The 20,083-nt window shown below is 36.9% G+C and overlaps 1 protein-coding gene across 1 annotated transcript in view; it reads right to left on the minus strand.

The window, feature by feature from the left end:
• Positions 1-19,735: 19,735 nt before the first annotated feature.
• The window catches only part of CREG2 (cellular repressor of E1A stimulated genes 2), a 32,482-nt gene continuing 32,134 nt past the window's right edge, over positions 19,736-20,083 (minus strand). Inside the window, 1 exon segment of the mRNA XM_045827265.1 lies at positions 19,736-19,883. Coding sequence (XP_045683221.1) covers positions 19,736-19,883 — 148 coding nt within the window.

The following is a 20,083-nucleotide window of genomic DNA, read 5'->3' on the forward strand; positions in this document are numbered from 1 at the left end:
CCTAATCAACAAAACAAGCAAGCAAAATATAACCAATATATCACTGAAATAAAGAGCAAACTGACAGTAACCAGAGGGAATGGGGGTGGGGATAATGAGGAAAATAATGAGAAGGGTCATTGGGGAACATGTATAAAGGACCCATGGACAAAGCCAGCATGGGTAGGATTGAGGGTAGGAGGCAGGGAAGGATGAGGCAGGGAGGGATGAGAAGACTGTACTTGAACAACAATAAAAAAATAATAACAAACAAAACAGCAACAAAATTTATTGGGACTTGTTTTATGTCATAACATGTGGTCTGTCCTAGAAAACACTTCATGTGGAGGTGCAAGATGGCAGAGGAATGCATGGAAGCCACACTGACCTCCTCCCAGGACAAATCTGGAAATACAATTAAATTGTGGAGGAATTACCTGGGACAAATAACTAAACAATAGTGAGAGAGAAGCCTTATCACCTCAGAGAGACAGAAGAATCAGCTTCAGCACAACCTGACTGGTTAGGAATGCAGTGGAGACTCCAGAAGGCTTGCTGGTCACCCACAGGTGGCAGTTCTGTAGGTATAATTAAGCAAGTGGTTGGATCTCCCTGAGAAGTGTGGGATCTAAACCCTAATCTAGGATCCCCATCCTAGAGTACCAGAGCCCAAAAAGAACACAGATAAAAAAGCAGTGAAAAGAGGCAGGGTTGTTTCTGCCAGAGATGGATAGCTGGAGACATAAAAAGCCATCTAAAGGGCCAACACACAATTTTTCATTTGCAGGTACTTACCCTAGACTCCAGAAACGGTGGGAGCAGAGTGGGCTAGAGATGCCTGAGGAGAGACTGGGGATGGTAGCTTTGGGAACAGACCTGAGAGAGTAGCTGTGGGGATCTCACTTCTGAGTCATCCCACATATGGTAGCAGCCATTCTGCTCAGGTAGATCATTCCCCTCCAAGCAGCAACAGCCTGAGGGGAAACAATACCCCTGACCCCAGGAGAGACTCTTCCACAGCTCTCTGGTGCCTAAGCATGACTGCTGAGTGAAGAGTGACTAGATTAATAACCAAAGGAATCAGCCACAGACAGTAGACCCCTGGCAAAAAGGGGAAGAGTGGACTAGAGATGCTTGAGGAGAGACTGGGGACAGAGGCTTTGGGGAGAGAACTGAGAGAGTAGCTCCCAAGATCCTGGTCCTGAGTCATCAATCATATGGTAGCAGTCATCCTGCTCAGGAAGACCACTCCTCTGAGTGGCAGCAGCCTGAGGGGAAACTATTGCCCCAACCCCAGGAGGAATTCTGCCCCACCCTATGGGCTCAAGTATGATTGCTGAGTGAAAAGTGGCTAGATTAACAACTAAAAGAGACAGCCACAGGCAATAGATCACTATCAGTCTTGGAGCAGATTGCATATGGTCAGATGGGGTCAACATTTGACATCACCAGAGGCGGGTCCACAAATAAAAAACAGTGGCAAATATTAGGAGTTACTGAGACAAAATCCACTGTGATCTTCTCCATGATCTGTGATATTTCTTTCCTGCAAAACTTTTTAACATTTATTTCTTGTCTATCAAGTTTATGCACATTGTCACTAGATTATATACTATAACTTATTTCTCTTCTTATAATAGTCTTAATCTCATTTCAGCCATATTAGTACTGGATCATTTGCTGTTGATAGTGGGATTGCCAGGGGAGGGGAGACATATTTTTGCAGAAGTGTGTTTGTTCCCTCAGCTTTGTGGTTTTGTCCTGGCAGTACCTGCACAACAGCATACAAAATGTAGTGGACAGAGTGACCCTCAGTCAACCAGCTGGAGGGCAGGACCCAGCAAAGAATGATCTAATAACAATCAAACCTGGTTTCACCCAGAGAGCCAACATAAATGACATAAAGGGGATCCCAGGAGCATGAACTTCAGATTGAGGAGACTGTGCAACCGAATCTCACAGGCTACTGAACATAGAAGTTCACACCACAAATTCAGGGAGTCAAAACAGATCAATTTAAGAAGCACAAACAAACAAGAAGAGCCTCACAAAAAATTGAAAGACAAGGAAACAACCCCTAAATGAAAGAAAAAGAGGAATCCACAGGAAGAGTGCTAAATGAAATAGGGGCACGTGAACTATCATATATTGAGTTCAAAACAATGGTTATAAGGAAGCCCAATGACCTCACTGAGAATTATCAAAAAGTACATACAGGGAAGCTATAAGGAACTTACTACAAACTATATCTGCGTGAAAAAAGGACATAGAACTATCAACAAGAGCCAAGAAGAAATGAAGAATACATTTTCTGAATTGAAGAACACAATAGAAGGAATCAAAAGCAGGCTGGATGAAGCAGGGGATCACATAAGTGAACTGGAGGAAAAGGTAGAAAAAACTCCCACAAAGATCAAGAAAAGGAAAAAAGACTGGAAAAGAATAAAGAGTGATTAAAGGAACTGCAGGACAACATGAAATGTAATAACATTCATATAATAGGGATGCCAGAAAGAGAAGAGCAAGAGATAGAAAACCTGTTTGAACAAGTAATGATGGAAAACTTCCTTAATTTGATGAGAGAAAGAGTCACATAAATCCAGGAAGCACAGAAGGTCCCAATCAAGAGGAACCCAAAGAGGCCTGTTCCAAGAGACATCATAATAAAAATGGCAAAATTCAATGACAAAGAGAGAATCATAAAACCATCAGTGAAAAAACAGATAGGAAAATAAAAGGGAGGCCCGACAAAACTAACAGTGGACTTCTTAATGGAAACACTATAAGTCAAAAGGCAATGACTAGAAATATTCAAAGTAATGAAAGGCTTGCAACCAAGACTACTATACTCAGTAAAGCCGTCAATTAAAATGCAAGGTGAAATAAGAGTTTCCCAGACAAAAGAAGGCTGAAAGGACACACTTCTACCAAACCAGCACTGCAAGATATACTAAAGGGACTGTTTTAATAAGATGAAGTAAAAGAGTGAGAGAGAGAGGAACACAGACACAAAGGAATGAAAATGGCAATGAAGACGTACCAATCAATAATAACCTTAAATTTAAATGGATTAAATGCTCCAATCAAAAGACATAAGGTAGCTGAATGGACAAGAAAATATGACCCTCACATAAGCTGCCTACAAGAGACTCATCTTAGGACAAAAGACCTATACAGACTGAAAGTGAGGGGATGGAAAAAATATTACAAGAAAATGGAGAGGAAAAAAAGATGAGGTAGTAACTTCTATCAGCAAAACTAGACCTCAAAACAAATGTCACAAAAAGAGACACTGAATAACACTTCATAATACTCAACAAAAGAATCCATCAAAAAGACATAAACATTATAAACATAAACACACAGTGTAGGGAGCATCCAAATATATAAGGAAAATCTTGGAGGACTTCAAGAGAGATAGAGAAAGCAACACACTTATACTAGGCGATTTTAACACCCCACTGTCAAAAAAAATGGAGAGATCTTTCAAAGAAAATACCAACAAGGATATTGTAGCATTGAACAATGCCCTAGATCAAATGGACATAAATGATATGCATAGAACTTTTCATCGCAAAAAAGCCAAACACATATTCTTTTCAAGTGCACATAAAACATTGTCCAAGATAGACCATACAATAGGACAAAAGACAAGCCTCAACCAGTTCAAGAAAATTGAAATTATATCAAACATTTTCATGGATCACAAGGGCCTGAAACCAGAAACCAACCTCAACATAAAACTCAAAACACTCAAATTCATGGAGATTGAATAGCATGCTATTAAACAATGAATGGGTCAAGAATGAGATCAAGGAAGAAATAAAAAAGTTTCTGGAAAAAAAGAAAAATGAACACAGAACAGTCCAAAACTTATGGAACACAGTGAAGGCAATCCTGAGAGGGAAATTCATTAGTGATATATGCCTACCTAAAAATAATAGAAACATTTAAAATAAATGACCTAACACAACATCTACAAGAACTTGAGGAACAACAACAAAAAAAGCCCAGAGTGACTAGAAGTAAGGAAATAACCAAGATGAGAGCAGAATTAAACTAAATGGACACTAATGGAACAATTGAAAGGATAAAAAAACCCAGGAGCTGAGTCTTTGAAAAAATACACAAAATCAACTAGAATTTAACCAGACTTAACATGAAAAATATAAAACAAAAGAGAAGTAACCCATATAAATAAAATCAGAAATGAAACGAGAGAGATTACAAGTCACCACAGATATACAAAAGGTTTTCAGAAATTACTACAAACAACTTTACACCAAGAAAGTTGAAAATCTGGGTGATATGAACACATTTCTAGAAAAATATAAACTCCCAAAACTGAATGAAGAAACAGAAGAAAGCCTGAACAGACCAATAACAGCTGATGACATTGAAGGAGTAATCAAAAAACTCTAGCCACACAAAGGACCAGATGTTTCACAGGAGAATTTTACAAAACATTTAAGGAAGAGCTAACCCCTATCTTTCACAGACTAAAAAAAAAAGAAAAAAAATCCAAGAAGAAAGAAGACTCCCAAACTCTTTTTATGAGGCCAGCATCATCCTAATCCTCAAACCAGAAAAAGACACAGCAAAGAAAGAAAACTACAGGCCAATATTACTGATAAACATAGACACTAACATCTTGAACAAAATATTGGCAGAGCTCATCCAGAAACACATTAAAAAGATCATACACCATGATCAAGTGGGACTCATCTCAGGCATGCAAGAATGGTACAATATATGCAAATCAATAAGTGTAATACATCACATAACCAAAAGTAAAGACAAATATCACATGATCGTATCAAAAGATGTGGAAAAAGCATTTGATAAGGTACACTACCCATTTATGATAAAAACACAAAAGTGGGAACAGAGGGAGCATACCTCAACATAATAAAGGCCATTTATGAGAAACCTACAGCCAACATAATATTCAACAGGCAAAAGCTAAAAGCTTTCCCACTAAGATCAGGAACTAGAAAAGGGTGATCTCTTTCACCAGTACTATTCAACATAATATTGGAAGTTTTAGTAGTGCAATCAGACAAGAAAAAGAAATAAAAGGCACCCAAAGTTTAAAGGAGGAAGTAAAACTGTCATTGTCTGCAGATGACATGATACTGCATGTAGAATATTCTATAGACTCTACCAAAAAAATTACTCAACTTAATAAATGAATTTGTCAAAATGTCATGATACAAAGTGAATATTCAGAAATGAAAGATATTTTTGTACATTCTCAATAAAATATCAGAAATAGAAATTAGGAAAATATACCATTTGCTAGAGCAACAAGAAAGTACCTAGTAATAAACCCAAATAAGGAGGTAAAAGACCTATACTCAGAAAATGACACAACACTGAAGGAAGAAATTAAGGAAGGCACAAATAGATGAAGGCATATACTGTGTTCATGGATTAAAAGAATTAACATCATCATAATGTCCATACTACCCAAAGCAATTTATAGATTCAATGTAATTCCTGTTAAAATACCAATGATGTATTTCACAGATATAGAACAAACACTTCAAAAATGTATGTGGAACCATAAACAACTCTGAATAGCCACAGGTATTTTGAAAAAGAATAAGAAAGTAGGAGGGATCAAAATGCTTGACATTAAAGTATATTTCAAGGCCACTGTAATGAAAACAGTTTGGCACTGGCATAAAAGCATAACATGGACCAATGGAACAGAATAGAGAGTCCAGAAATAAACCCATGACAATATGGTCAATTAATATTCCATAAAGGATTAGAATCATAAAATGGAGTAAAAATAACTTTCAATAAATGGTGTTGGGAGATCTGGACAGCTACATGCAAAAAAAAAAAAATGAGAGTAGACAACTAACTTACACCATACACCAAAATAAATTTAAGATGGATAAGAGACTTAAACATAAGTTGTGACACCATAAAAGTCCTAGAGGAGAACATAGGTGGGAAAATCTTACATATTCTATGTAGCAATATTTTCACTGATATGTCCCCTAGAGCAAGGGACATAAAGGAAAGAATAAACAAATGGAATCTCATCAAAATAAAAAGCTTTTGCATGGCTAAGGAAAACTGTTGGGAACCACCCTACCTGATTTCAGAAGCTGTAACCCCCCCCCCCACCCCCATGACTAAGGCTGGGTGAGTGGCCTTAGGACCATAAGCCACTGAGGAGACAAAGCTTACCTCCCTGGCAGGAGCGCTGCTTCTGCTCCTTTGACTTCATCCATAACTGGCCCCCAATGCTTGGTTGGTTAGCCAATTACAGGTAAGGTTCCCCAAAGGGGGGAATGACCTAAGCCAGGTATGATCACATGGGAGGCCCCCAAGGAAGGACTTGGGGGGCTACAGCAAAAAGGGGTGATGGACCCTTGCCCCTCAGCTTTGACAAAGCCTGAGTCCTCATTCTGCCTGCAAGAAGTCTCCTAATCTCTTGGCTGCCTTACTTCCCCTACCTGAGTTAAGCCTAAAACATGACAGAGGGTGGTGTAGCCCCCCCCCCACCCCTGTGCTGGAAAGGGTGGGTTCCTCAGGCAATTAGGCCTAAGAAAGAATATATAAAATCCTCTGAAACCTGATTTGTTTAGAATGCTCTCAATTAAATGATAAGGGTCCAAGCAAGAAGTGAGTTTGTTCCTCAAAGTTTTACAGCTCTTTAGCTATCTGACCTTAACTCAAAATAGGCCCTCAGAGTTCTTTGTTATCTATTGTTTGATCCCTACTGCCTGAGAACGATTAATGAGCTTTACCTGTATTCCTGTGCAAACGAACCCAATAAAAGCCCACTGAGGAAAAGGCTCTTGGCCCTTCTCCTTTAAGAGATTGGCCACCTTTCCTCCCCAAGAAGATCATGTCTTGGTAGACTTATGCTCGTCCTTGGCAGCTGGGCAGGGGGGGCCTGCGGGTGGAACCACCCCCCCACACATAGAAAATATTAGCAAATTGAAAAGGGAACCAACCATATGGGAAAACATATTTGCCAATGATACCTCATACAAGGGTCTGATCTCCAGAATATATACAGAACTGACATGACTCCACTCTAGGAAGACAAACAACCCAATTAAAAAATGAGCAGAGGTTCTGAACAGACACTTCTCCAAGAAGGACATACAGAGGGCCCAGAGATATATGAAAGGCTGCTCAGCCTCACTAGTCATTAGAGAGATACAAATTAAAACCACAATGAGATACCACTTCACACCAGTGAGAATGGCCATCATAAACAAATAAACAAACAACAAGTGCTGGTGAGGCTGTAGAGAAAAGGAGCCCTAGACACTGTTGGTAGCAGTACAGATTGGTGTAGCCATTGGTAAGGGAAACATGGTATTTACTCAGAAAACTAAAAATGGAACTGGATTTTGACCCAGAAATTTCATTCCTGGGATTATACCCTAAGAACCTTGAAACACCACTTCAGAAGAACCTATGCACCCCAATGTTCATAGCAGCACAATTTATAATAGCCAAGTGTTAGAAGCAACCTAAGTGCCCATCAGTAAGTTAATGGATCAAAAACTATGGTACATTTACATAATGGAATTCTATGCAGCAGAAAGAAAGAAGGAGCTCCTACCCTTCCCAACAACATGGATGGATCTGGAGATCATTATGTTAAGTGAAATAAACCAGGAGGTGGAAGACAAATACTATATGATCTCACCTATGAGGGCAACCAAATTAGTGAAACAAACAAGCAAGCAAAATATAACCAGAAACATTGAAATAAGGAACAAACTGACAAAAACCAGAGGGGAGGTGGGGAGGTGAATAATGAGAGAAAAAGGTGAAGAGTTATCAAGGAATATGTCTAAAGGACACATAGATAAAACCAATGGGGGGTAGGATCAAGGGAGGGTGGTGGGTATTGGTGGGGTGTGGGAGAGTGATGGGTGGAACATGGAGACAACTGTACTTGAAGAATTAAAAAAATATTTTTTAATTTCTAGAAATAAACAACCCATGAAAAAATTTAAAGTGTACATTGCATGTCAAATAGATAATAAACAAACGAACAAATAAATAAATAAATTCTAAAAGAAACAGTGAGAACATTCTATGTGCAGTTGCAAACAATGTATATTCTGCTGCTTTGATAAGAAATACTCTGAAGACATCTATTAAATCATATTGATCTTGAGTGTCATTTAAGGGCACTTTTTCTTTGTTGATTTTCTGTCTGGAGGGTCTATCTATTGAAGTCAGTGAGGTGTTAAAATCCCCTAACATGACTGTATTTTTGTCAATCTCTCCCTTTAAGTCCATTATGATTTGTTTAACATGTTTAGGTGCTCCTTTGTTGGGCACAGAGATGTTTACTAGTTGTATATCCTCTTGTTGGATTGTTCCCTTTATGATTATGTAGTGCGCTTCTTTGTGTCTACTATAGCCTTGGTTTTAAAGTCAGTTTTGTCAGATATAAGTATTGCTACCCCAGCTTTTTTTCCCTTTACATTTGTATAGAATATCTTTTCCCATCATTTTTTAGTCTTTATAGCTTTTGTTCTGAGGTGGGTCTCTTTGAGACAGCATATATAGGGTCTTGTTTTCTAATCCATTCAGCTACTCTATGTCTTTTGTAAAAGATGAAAGGTTTATACAATCTGTAGAGAAACCAGAGTATCCCTATGTCTTTTGGTTGGAGCATTTTAGCCATATTCATTTATAGTGATTATTGATAGATATTACTTTCCATTTTATTTTTTTAACTATTTTCTCTTTTTCTTCTTAAAGCAAGCCTTTTAACATTTATTACAGTACTGGTTTGGTGTTAAAAAACTACCTTAGAGTTTTCTTGCCTGAGAAGCTCTTTATTCTTCTTTTATTTTAAATGATAGCCTTGCTGGGTAATGTACCCTTGGTTGCGGGTCCTTGCTTTTCATCACCTTGAATATTTCACACCAAACCCTGTGGCCTGAAATGTTTCTGTTGAGAAATCAGATGACAATCTAGTAGGAGGTTCCTTGTAGATAATTATGTAGTTTTCTCTTGTGGCTTTTAAGATTCTCTTCTGGTCTTTAAGCCTTGCCATTTTAATTATTATGTGTCTTGGTGTAGGCCTCTTTATGTCTCTCTCGCTTGGGACTCTCTGCACTTCCTGGACTTGTGTCTCTTTTTCTTTCACCAGCTTGGGGAAATTTTCAGTCATTATTTCTTCCAATAGGTTCTCAGTCTGTTGTTTACTCTCTTCTCCTTCTGGTATTCCCATTATGTGGATATTGTTACACTTCACAGTGTCCAATGTTTCTTAAATGCTCCTCAGTTTTTAAAATTTCCTTTTCTTTCTGCTGCTCTGCTTGGGTTTTTTTTCTATCTTTTCTTCCAAATTGCTGATCCTTTTATTCTTTTTTGCTTAACTGATGATTCACTGTTATATTCTTAGTTTTCTTATGAATATAATAATGACAATTTGTAATACTATGTGAAAAGGCTATATAAATTATTATTTTATTTAATCAAGCACAGAAATCATATCAAGAATGAAACAGTCTTTGGTTAAATAGACATATTCAGTTTTGAAAATGGATTTTACACTTCACATCCATGCACTGCATAGATGAAAGTTTCATTACAATTCAAATTGTATAATAATTGACTTGCTGTTACAGTAATGAAATAAGCACCCATACATTATTCTAGAGTTTAATTTCACAATATTATTTTATGGTTAAATTATTTAGATGAAATGTAGACTTTTTGAAGGTATTGTGGAAATAACAGTGCAACTAAAAAACAACTCTTTAGAACAAGTCAGTGTACATAAGACATAGTGAAACAATTAGCATCAGAATTACACTCCCTCTGTCTACATCATGAATATGTGCAATAATCATCAATAAAAACAAGGGAGTCAGGATATAGCTTTTCACAGAAGCAAAAGAAGAATTCTCTTGCAGGATGTTTAAAGTAAGATGACTGAAAATGGAGTTATTTGCTATAAACATCCATGGAGAATCACTATGTACAGACTTGGATACCTATATACACCAAGGGCTTAGTCAACGTGTTTGTGTCAGAAATACAACAACAGCTTCACCTTCTAAATGTCCAATGTATGGTCTATATATCAGATTTGTTGAATTCTTATTAATTTGTATTCAATGTTGAATACATTTATAAAAAATTTTAAGAAGTCTTCTATCTCTTCCATAAATGCATATATTAATGTTTAACAAAATAAAACTAATGCTTTCCATTCTGCTAAATTCTGCCACATAATTCAGGTTTTCATTTCATTAGGAATCAAAAAGAAAATATAAATGCTTTATTTAAGCTAAACCTTAAATTTTGTTTACATTAACCTTTTGAGATTATTGTAAACTCATATAATTGAGATAATTGTAGATTTCAGATGCAGTTGTAAGAAATAATACAATGAGATCCTGTGTGACATTTACCCAGTTTCCCACAATACAATATCTTGCAAAACTATAGTACAGTATCACAACCAGGATTTTTATATTGATACAGTCAAGTTACAGAATGTTTTCATCACAACAAGTATCCTTGTGTTACCCTTGTATGGTAACACTGACCTCTCTACTTCTCCACCCTCCTTCCTGGAAACCCTTAGTCTGTTCTCCATTTCTAGAATTTTGTATTTCAAAATGTTATGGAAATGGAATTACATACTGTGTAATCTTTTGGGATTGGCTTTCCACTCAGCATAATTCTCTGGGGATTCATCCAGCTTTTGCTTGAATCAGGAATTATGCTTATTGCTGAGTAGAAGCCCATGGCATGGACAACTTGTCTCCCCAGCCACTCATTAAAGGACATCTTGTTGTTTACAGATTATGAATATTATTAATAGGGCTGCTATGAACACATACACAAATTTTGTGTGAACGTAAGTTTTATTTTTCTGGGATAAATACCCAGCACTGCAATTGCTGAGTGTATGGCAGTTATATGGTGTAGTTTTATAAGAAACTGTCAGATGGTTTTCCAGCATGATTGTGTCAATTTTGCATTCCCACCAGTTATATGTGAGTGATCCCACTGCTCTGCATCCTGCCAGCATTTGAAGTTGTTATTGTATTTTAGTAGTTTTGTAGGCACATAGTGGTATCTTGTGGTTTTAATTTCCAGTTCCACGTTGACTACTGATGTACCTTTTTATGTGCTTATTTGCTCTTTGTATACTCCCCTCAGTGGAAGATTTGTTCATGCTCTGTTTCCTAATTGGATTAAAAAAACTTGAATTTTAAGAGTTATATGTATATTCTAGATACTAAGCTTTTGTTGATATGTGATTTACAAATCTTTTCTTCCAGCATCTCTTACCTTTTCATTCTCTTAAGATGTCTTTTTTTAGAATAAAACATTATTTTTTATTTATTGTTCAGTTACAGTTGTCCTACACTTTTCCCCCTTGCTCACCCCAACCCCATCCATTAGTACTCCTACAATCTCCCCCTCATTGTCCATACACATGAGTCCTCTATTTCTGTTCTTTTGCTTGCCTGTTCTATTTCTTTCCTCTGTTATCCCCATCCTCCTCCCCACTGATCACTGTCAGCTTGTTCTTTATTTCCAAGTCTCTGTTTCTATTTTGCTCATTTAATTGTTTTGTTGATTAGGTTCCAGTTAAAGGTGAGATCATGTGGTATTTGTCTTTCACCACCTGGTTTATTTCACTTACCGTAATGCTTTCCAGTTTCAAACATGCTGTCACGAAGTGCAGGAGTTCTTTCTTTCTTTCTGCTACATAATACTGCATTGTGTTAATGTACTGAAGTTCTTATGGGCACTTAGGCTGTTTCCAGCACTGGGCTATTGTAAATAACATTTCTATGAACATTAGGGTATGTAGGTTATTTTTAATTGGTGATTCAAGATTCTTAGGGTATAGTCCCCGCAGTGGGATTGCCAGATTGAAAGGCAATTCTATTTTTAGTTTCTTGAGGAAATTCCATACTGTTATCCACATGGCTGCACAGTCTACATTCCCACCAACAGTGAACTAGCATTCCCTTTTCTCCACAACCTCGCCAGCACTTGTTTTTTGTTGATTTGTTAATGATGACTACTCTGACTTGTATGAAGTGGTATGTCATTGTGGTTTTATTATTTTTTAATTTTTTTCCATTTTCAAAATTATCTTGTTGTTCAAGTACAGTTTTTGGCCTTTCCCCGCACCTCTCCACCCCACCCCAGCCATCCCTCCCTCCCTTCCCTGATTCCTCCCCTGATTCCTCCCCACCTTGATCCTGTCCATGTGTCTTTTATAGTTCCTGAAAACCCTTCACTCCTCCCCCCCACAATCCCCTCCCATCTCAGCCTCTGATTACTGTCTGTTTGTTCTTAATTTCAATGTTTCTGGTTATATTTTGCTTGCTTGTTTGTTTTGTTGATTCAGTTCTACTTAAAGATGAGATCATATGGTATTTATCTTTCACAACCTGGCTTATTTCACTTAGCATAATGCTCTCCAATTCCATCCATGCTCTTTCTCTCTTTCTGCTAATTTGCATCTCCCTAATGGCTAGTGATGTTGAACATTTTTTCATGTGTCTCTGTGCCCTCTGTATATCCTCCTTAGAGAAGCGTCTGTTCAGGTCCTTTGCCTTTTTTTTAAATTGGATTGTTTGTCTTCCTTGTGTAAAGTTGTCTAAGTTCTTTATATATTTTGGAGCTCAAATCCTTGTCTGAGATATCATTGGCAAATATATTTGCATACCCAGTTCATTCTCTTTCCATTTTGTTGATGCTTTCTTTAGCCACAGAGAAACTTTTTAGTTTGATGTAGCCCCATCAAACTAAAGAACTAAAAGTAAGAACTTTAAAGGGAAAGGCAAAGAACTATTTCTTTGTTCTGACCTTTATATACCTTGCCCTAGGGGATGTATTGGAGAAAATATTGCTGCATGGGATATTTGAAATTTTCCTGCCTATGTCCTCCTGTAGGATTTTTATGGTGTCACCCCTTGTATTTAAGTCTTTTATCCATCTCGAGTTTATTTTTGTGTACAGTGGAAATTGGTCTATTTCACTATTTTTTTTTTCAGGTCTCCCAACACCATTTATTGATGAGGCTATTTTTGCTCAATTTTATGTTCCTTCCCCCTTTGTCAAATTTCTGGGCTCTCTATTCTGTTCCATTGGTCCATGTGTCTGTTCTTATGCCAGTATCAGACTGTTTTGATTACAGTGGCCTTGTAATACAGTTTAATATCAGGTATTGTGATCCCTCTTACTTTGTTCTTTTTTCTGAAAATTGCTGCAGCTATTCAGGGTCATTTATAGTTCCATATAAATTTTTGGAATGTTTGTTCTATATCTGTGAAATCTGTCATTGGTAGTCCAATGACCATGGGTACTGCATTGAATCTATACATTTTATTGGGTATGAACATTTTGATGATAATTATTCCAATTCATGAGCATGTTACATGCTTCCATTTGTTTGTGTCTTCCTTAATTTCTTTTCTCAGTGTTGTATAGTTTTCAGAGTGCAGGTCTTTTACCTCCTTGGTTAGGTTTCTTCCTAGATACTTTATTTTTCTTATTGCTTTAGCAAATGGGATTTTTTTCCTGGTTTCTGTTTTTGAGATTTCATTGTTGTTGTACAAAAATACCTTTTACTTCTGATTATTGACTTCATATCCCACTATTTTGCCAAATTCATTTATTAGGTTGAATAGTTTTTTGGTGGAGTCTATAAGGTGTTCTACGTACACTATCATGTCACCTGCATTCAATGACTGTTTTGCTTCCTCCTTTCCTATGGATGCCTTTTACTTATTTATTCCTTTTTTTGACTGATTTTTGTGGTTAGGACTTCCAGTACTACGTTGACTAGGAGTGGTAAAAGTGGAAAACCTTGTCTTGTTCCCAATCTTAGTGGGAAAACTATAAGTTTTTGCCCATTGAGTATGATGTTGGCTGTAGGTCTCTCATATATGGCGTTTATTATGTTGAGGAATGCTCCCTCTATTCCCACTTTGCTGAGTGTTTTTATCATAAATGGGTGGTGTACCTTATCAAATACGTTTCCCACATCTTTTGATATGCTCATGTGATTTTTGTCTTTCACTTTGTTTATGTGGTGTATTATGTTTACTGATTTGTGAATATTGTACCATCCTTGCATCCATGGGATGAATCCCACTTGATCATGGTGTATAATCTTTTTAAGGTATTGCTGGATGCGGTTTGCCAATATTTTGTTGAGGATTTTAGCATCTATGTTCATCAGCAATATTGGCCTGAAGTTTTCTTTTTGTTTAGTCGTTATCCGGTTTTTGGATTTAGGTGATGCTGGCTTTAGAAAAGGAGTTTGGGAGTTTTCTCTGTTCTTGGATTTTTTTGGAATAGTTGAGAAGGACAGGGGTTAACTCTCTCTTGAATGTTTTTTAAAATTATCCTGCAAAACTGTCCATTCCCGGGCTTTTGTGTTGGGAATTTTTTATTAGTGCTTCAATTTTGCTATCCATCTGTTCTGACTTTCTGCTTCTTTTTGACTCAGTTTTGGAGTCAAGAAGAAGCAGAAATATTTTTGCTTCTGGAAATAGAGCAGTAATGTTATGTTTATATATTCATGTGTTTATATGTTCCTAGAAATTTGTCCATTGTGCCCAGGTTTCTTTTTGATGAAGTTTAATTTATCAAACTCTTCTCTTTTTTTGTATTGTGCTTTTGGTGTCAAGTCTAAGAACTCTTTTCTTATCACTAGGTCTCCCAAACTTTCAATTTTAAAAAGAAACTTATAGTTTTACATTTTATATTTAAGGTTCTGATCTATTTTGAGTTAATTTTTATACAAGGTATGAGGTTTAGGTTCTTTTTATTTGTCTATGGATATGTGATTGCTTCAGCACATTTATTAAAAAACTATCTTTCCTCCACTGAGTTACTTTAGTACCTTTATAAAAATTAATTGAGCATATTTGTATGAGTCTGTTCTTAGATTCTCTTTCTCTTCTATTTGTCAGTGTGTCTATGCCTCAGTCAATACTACATTGTCTTGATTACTGTAGCTACATAACAAATATTTATATTGAGAAGAGTGATTTCTCCTACTCATTCTTCTTTTACAAGATTCTTTTACCTATTTCATGGCATTTGCCATGGACCTTTTAGAATAAATTTGACTGTATATACAATAACCTTGCTGGGATTTTGATAAACATTGCATTAAACCTATAGATGAATCTGGGGACAATTGATATCTTTACTATTTTGTGTCTTCCAAACCATGATAAAAGATTTATTTAAATCTTTGATTTCATTTGCATCTTTTAATTTTCAGCATATAAATTCTGTATATGTTTTGTTAAATTTACACTTAAGCATTTTCTTTGGAGTGATTGTAAATGGTATTATGTTGTTAATTTTGGTTTCTACTTTGTTCATTTTTTGTATATAGAAATGCAAGTATATTTTGGGTGCTGATCTTGTATCCTAACACTTTGCTGAACTCACTTACTAGTCTAGGAGGTTTTCTCTTAAAAATAGATTCTTTGCAGTTTTCTATGTTGACAATTATGTCACCTGTAAATAAGGAAACTTTTATTTCTTTCTTTCCAATCATATAGATTTTGGTTTAGTTTTCTTGACTTATTGCTATGCTAGAACTTTCACTATAACCTTTAAGATATCATCAATGTCGATTTCTAGAGATTTACTGAAACTTACTGCCCTGAATGGGGCCCATTAACCTGAGACAGATGCATTTTTAACACTTCTTAATCTTCCAACCTCTTCAGATTCAATTTCCTGTAATTTGGATAAATAACTGTTAATATTCCTCAGTGATTATAAAGGACACCCACATGGCAAAGCCCCTTGAAGCAGCAGAGTGACTTTTAATAAATTAAGCAGAACCTTATTATAAATGCAACCTCAGCACAGGAAAATTATCCATGAGATTGGAATAGGAGGTAATAATCTTCAGAGAATTAAGGTTTGAGGTTGAGTTATGGAATATGTGGTTTGTTCTTCCAGTTTTCCCCTATTTCTTTTTTTTAATATTTTATTTATTTATTTTTAGAGAGGGAAGGGAGGGAGACAGAGAGAGACAGAGAGAAACATCAATGTGCGGTTGCTGGGGGTCATGGCCTGCAACCCAGGCATGTACCCTGACTGGGAATCAAACCTGCGACACTTTGGTTCACAGCCTGCGCTCAATCCACTGAGCTACGCCAGCCAGGGCTCCCCTAGTTCTTTTATTAATATTTTTAGACAGACACACACAGACTGATTTGTTATTTCACTTATTTATACATTCATTTGTTGACTCTTGTATGTGCCCTGACTGGGATTGAACCTGCAACCTTGGCACACTGGAATGACACTCTAACAAATTGAGCTACCCAGCCAGGGTCAGTTTTTCCTTCTTATTCCTAAATTGGGGTTAGCAATAATTTTAAACTCTGAAAAGATGAGATATTCTGTTATCTTATTCTTATATATTAAAATTGCTATTGTTAAGAACTCTTGAGAATCAACTTTTGATCAATAATTCTGTGTATTTTGCTATGCTTTTAGTAATAGGCACCTAAAAGCATTTGGAGAACTCAAAGTCTCTGGTCTCAATTTTGTAAAGAAAAGCATAACCATTAGTAACATTTTTATTTACTTTAAAAATGTATTTTATCTTTCTACAGTTATGTGATGTGTTTTTATGTTATAAAACATACCTAACTCACCAAAGAGGATTTATAGCCATTATAGAAAGACAGAAGACTGGGCACTGCTATATGCTTTGTTGATGTCAATATAAGAAATCTTGGATGTATACACATAGGTCCAGTTAGGCCTTAGATGTGTACATAGGTACAATGTAGTTTCTTGCAAACACCAAGATCTTCTGCATATAATTTGTACAAAATTTATAATTTGTAGCAAGAATCAAATTTCAGAGTTCTCCCTTAACCTTTTATTTTTTTCTGCAGTAATCAGTATCAAATCATCTACAGGCAGATTAGTCATCATTTTACTGATTTTCCTGGTTCAGTGACTACCTGTGCACTTCAATAACTTTTGTTTTGTTCTTAAAACTGGAGATCTTCTAGGTACCACTCAGTTCATGTGTACAGTAAGGCTGGAGTCAGACCTTGGGATGTTGACTTAGCTTTTTCTGAGACTTGATTTTCTTTTCTGTAAGAGGAAATGATAATGCGCATCTCATTGTTTATAAGGCTTAAGTTAGATGACCCTGCCAAAGCTTACCCCAAGGCTGGGCAGGGAGCATGCCTTAAGTTACTGACTTCTTTTCTTCCTTCTCTGACATGTTGCCTTTGATTTTCTCCCATGTTCAGCCTCTCCTTTTCCTCTTATGCACCACAGACTGAGGTCCTTCTTTTATTTTAGAGTTCACTCCTCATGCCTAATAGAAGGGACCCCTCTGTCAGAAGCACTAGCAGTGGGAATCCAAGGAGCTTGGTGTTGAAGCTGCCTTTCCTTGTTAATGTACCTCCATGGCCTGTTTGCATAGAATAGGGCTGTATGTGGAACTCTATGTATCCTTAAACAGTTTATCATGCTACTGTGGACAAGAGCTTTCTGTTTCTTTCTTTTAAAAAAAATTTATTTTAATTGTTGTTCAAGTACAGTTTCCTGTCTTTTACTCCTATCCCAGCCCACCCCCAAGTGCTCCCCACCTCACTCCCATTTCCACCACCCCCTAATTTTTGTCCATGTGTTTTTTACACTTGTTCCTGTAAACCCATCCCTTTTTCCCCTGAAATTCCCTCCCCTCTCCACTCTGGTCATTGTCACCCTGCTCTCTATTTCAGTGTCTTTGGTTATATTTTGCTTGTTTGTTTGTCTTGTTGTTTAGGTTCCTGTTAAAGGTGAGATCATATGGTATTTGTCCTTCACCACCTGTCTTATTTCACTCAGCATAATTCTTTCCAGTTCCATCCATGCTGTTGCAAAGTATAGGAGCTCCTTCTTTCTGCTGCATAGAATTCCATTGTGTAAATGTACCATGGTTTTTTCATCTATTCATTTACTGATGGGCACCTAGGTTGGTTCCAACACTTGGCCATCATAAATTGTGCTGCTGTGAACATTGGTGTGCATAGGTTCTTTTGGATTGGTGTTTCAAGGTTCTTAGGACATAATCCTAGCAGTGGAATTGCTGGGTAAAAAGGCAGATCCATTTTTAGTTTTCTGAGAAAATTCCATATTGTTTTCCATAGTGGTTGTACCAGTGTGCATTCCCACCAACAGTGCACTAGGGTCCCCTTTTCTCCACAACCTCTCCAACACTTGTTGTTTGTTGCTTTGTTTATGATGGCCATTCTGACTGGTGTGAAGTGGTATCTCACTGTGGTTTTAATTTGCATCTCTCTGATAGCTAGCAATATTGAGCATCTTTTCATGTGTCTCTGGATCCTCTGTATGTCCTTTTTGGAAAAGTGTCTGTTCAAGTCCCTTGCCCATTTTTTAATTGGGTTGCTTGTCTTCCTGCAGTGGAGTCATGTAAGTTCTTTGTATATTTTGGAGATTAAACACTTGTCTGAGGTATCATTGGCAAATATGTTTTCCCATAGAGTTGGTTCTCTTTTTATTTTAATACTGTTTTCTTTAGCCATTCAGAAGCTTTTTATTTTGATAAGATCCCATCTGTTTATTCTTTCCTTTATGTCCCTCCAAAATGATGGAAGACTCCCAAACTCTTTTTAGGAAGCCAAAATCATCCTAATCCCAAAACCAGATAAAGATACAACAAAGAAAGAAAACTTTAGGCCAACATCACTGATGAATATAGACACTAAAATCCTCACAAAATATTGGCAAATCACATCCAACAATACATTAAAAAGATCATACACTATGACCAGTGGGATTCATCCCAGGATGCAAGGATGGTTCAATATTCACAAATCAGTAAATGTAACACATCACATAAACAAAAGCAAAGACAAAAACCACATGATCATATCAATAGATGCAGAAAAAGCATTTGATAAGGTACAGCACTCATTTATGATAAAAACACTCAGCAAAGTGGGAATACAGGGAGCATTCCTCAACATAATAAAGGCCATATATGAGAGACCTACAGCCAACATCATACTCAATGGGCAAAAACTAAAATCTTTTCCACTAAGATTGGGAACAAGACAAGGTTGTCCACTTTCACCACTTCTATTCAATATAGTATTGGAAGTTTTAGCCACAGTGATCAGACAAGAAAAGGATAAGTGTCTGTTTCTAAGTGACCAATACATTCTAACTCAAATGTGACTTAATAATGCATTTGCAATCCAGCTGCATGATGAGTAATCCATAGAAAAAAAGTCCTGCATACTCACCCTAAACATGAGACTGTGGTTGTGAGATGCATATTTAGTTTCTTTGTGGTTGCTGTGAGCTTAGAATCAACATACTGTTTTTGGCATAGCAAGCAACAAAAATATTCTCACAATACAAAGCAATCACATGGTACAAACAGGCTTTTTTTTTTTTGTCTTAATGAATGCAACAGCAACTGTCTCAACATGACATTTTGACAGCCAACAATGATTCCCAAATAGGTGAGTTGGATTGACTACAACATAAACAAAGACAATGCATGTGGAATACCTATGTGAATTAGGGGTTTTCAAATGACTACTTTACTCTCCAGTCTTAGCACAGGTTTCCCTGGTCACTCCCTCCCATTCTAATGGGAGGATTATGGGGCTACTATGAATATTATACAAAGAGATATTAGCAGTCTGGCAGCATAACTTATAAGATTTTATTTTATGCAAACACCAAGAACTTGCTTCTCACACCATCAGGCCTTTCTTCGAAATGCTTTGAAATATTCCTCCCTTGGAATTCCTGATACTCCTCTATACCATTTATGAAGCCAGATGTGTTCTATCCTCATCTTCATAAAGAATCATTCATACTGGTGAGGCTACTTCCTCATAACCAGTTGTCTGTGAAAATAAGTAGAGGGTGTGATGAAGCTGTTTTTACCAGAGACTGCAACCCTCAGAGAGCACAGGTCGATACTCTGGTGTCCTTGGCTAGATTACACAGGCCTACAGACTTTGGACCTCATTGGGCTGAGACCTGCTCAAAATAGCCAAGGGCAGAAGCCAGGAGGTCAGAGATGAGGCCTGGGGCAGCCTCAGGA

This window comes from Phyllostomus hastatus, unplaced genomic scaffold (assembly GCF_019186645.2).
Source record: "Phyllostomus hastatus isolate PE091 unplaced genomic scaffold, TTU_PhHast_1.1 phas_scaffold_78, whole genome shotgun sequence".
Classification (NCBI taxonomy): Eukaryota; Metazoa; Chordata; class Mammalia; order Chiroptera; family Phyllostomidae; genus Phyllostomus; species Phyllostomus hastatus.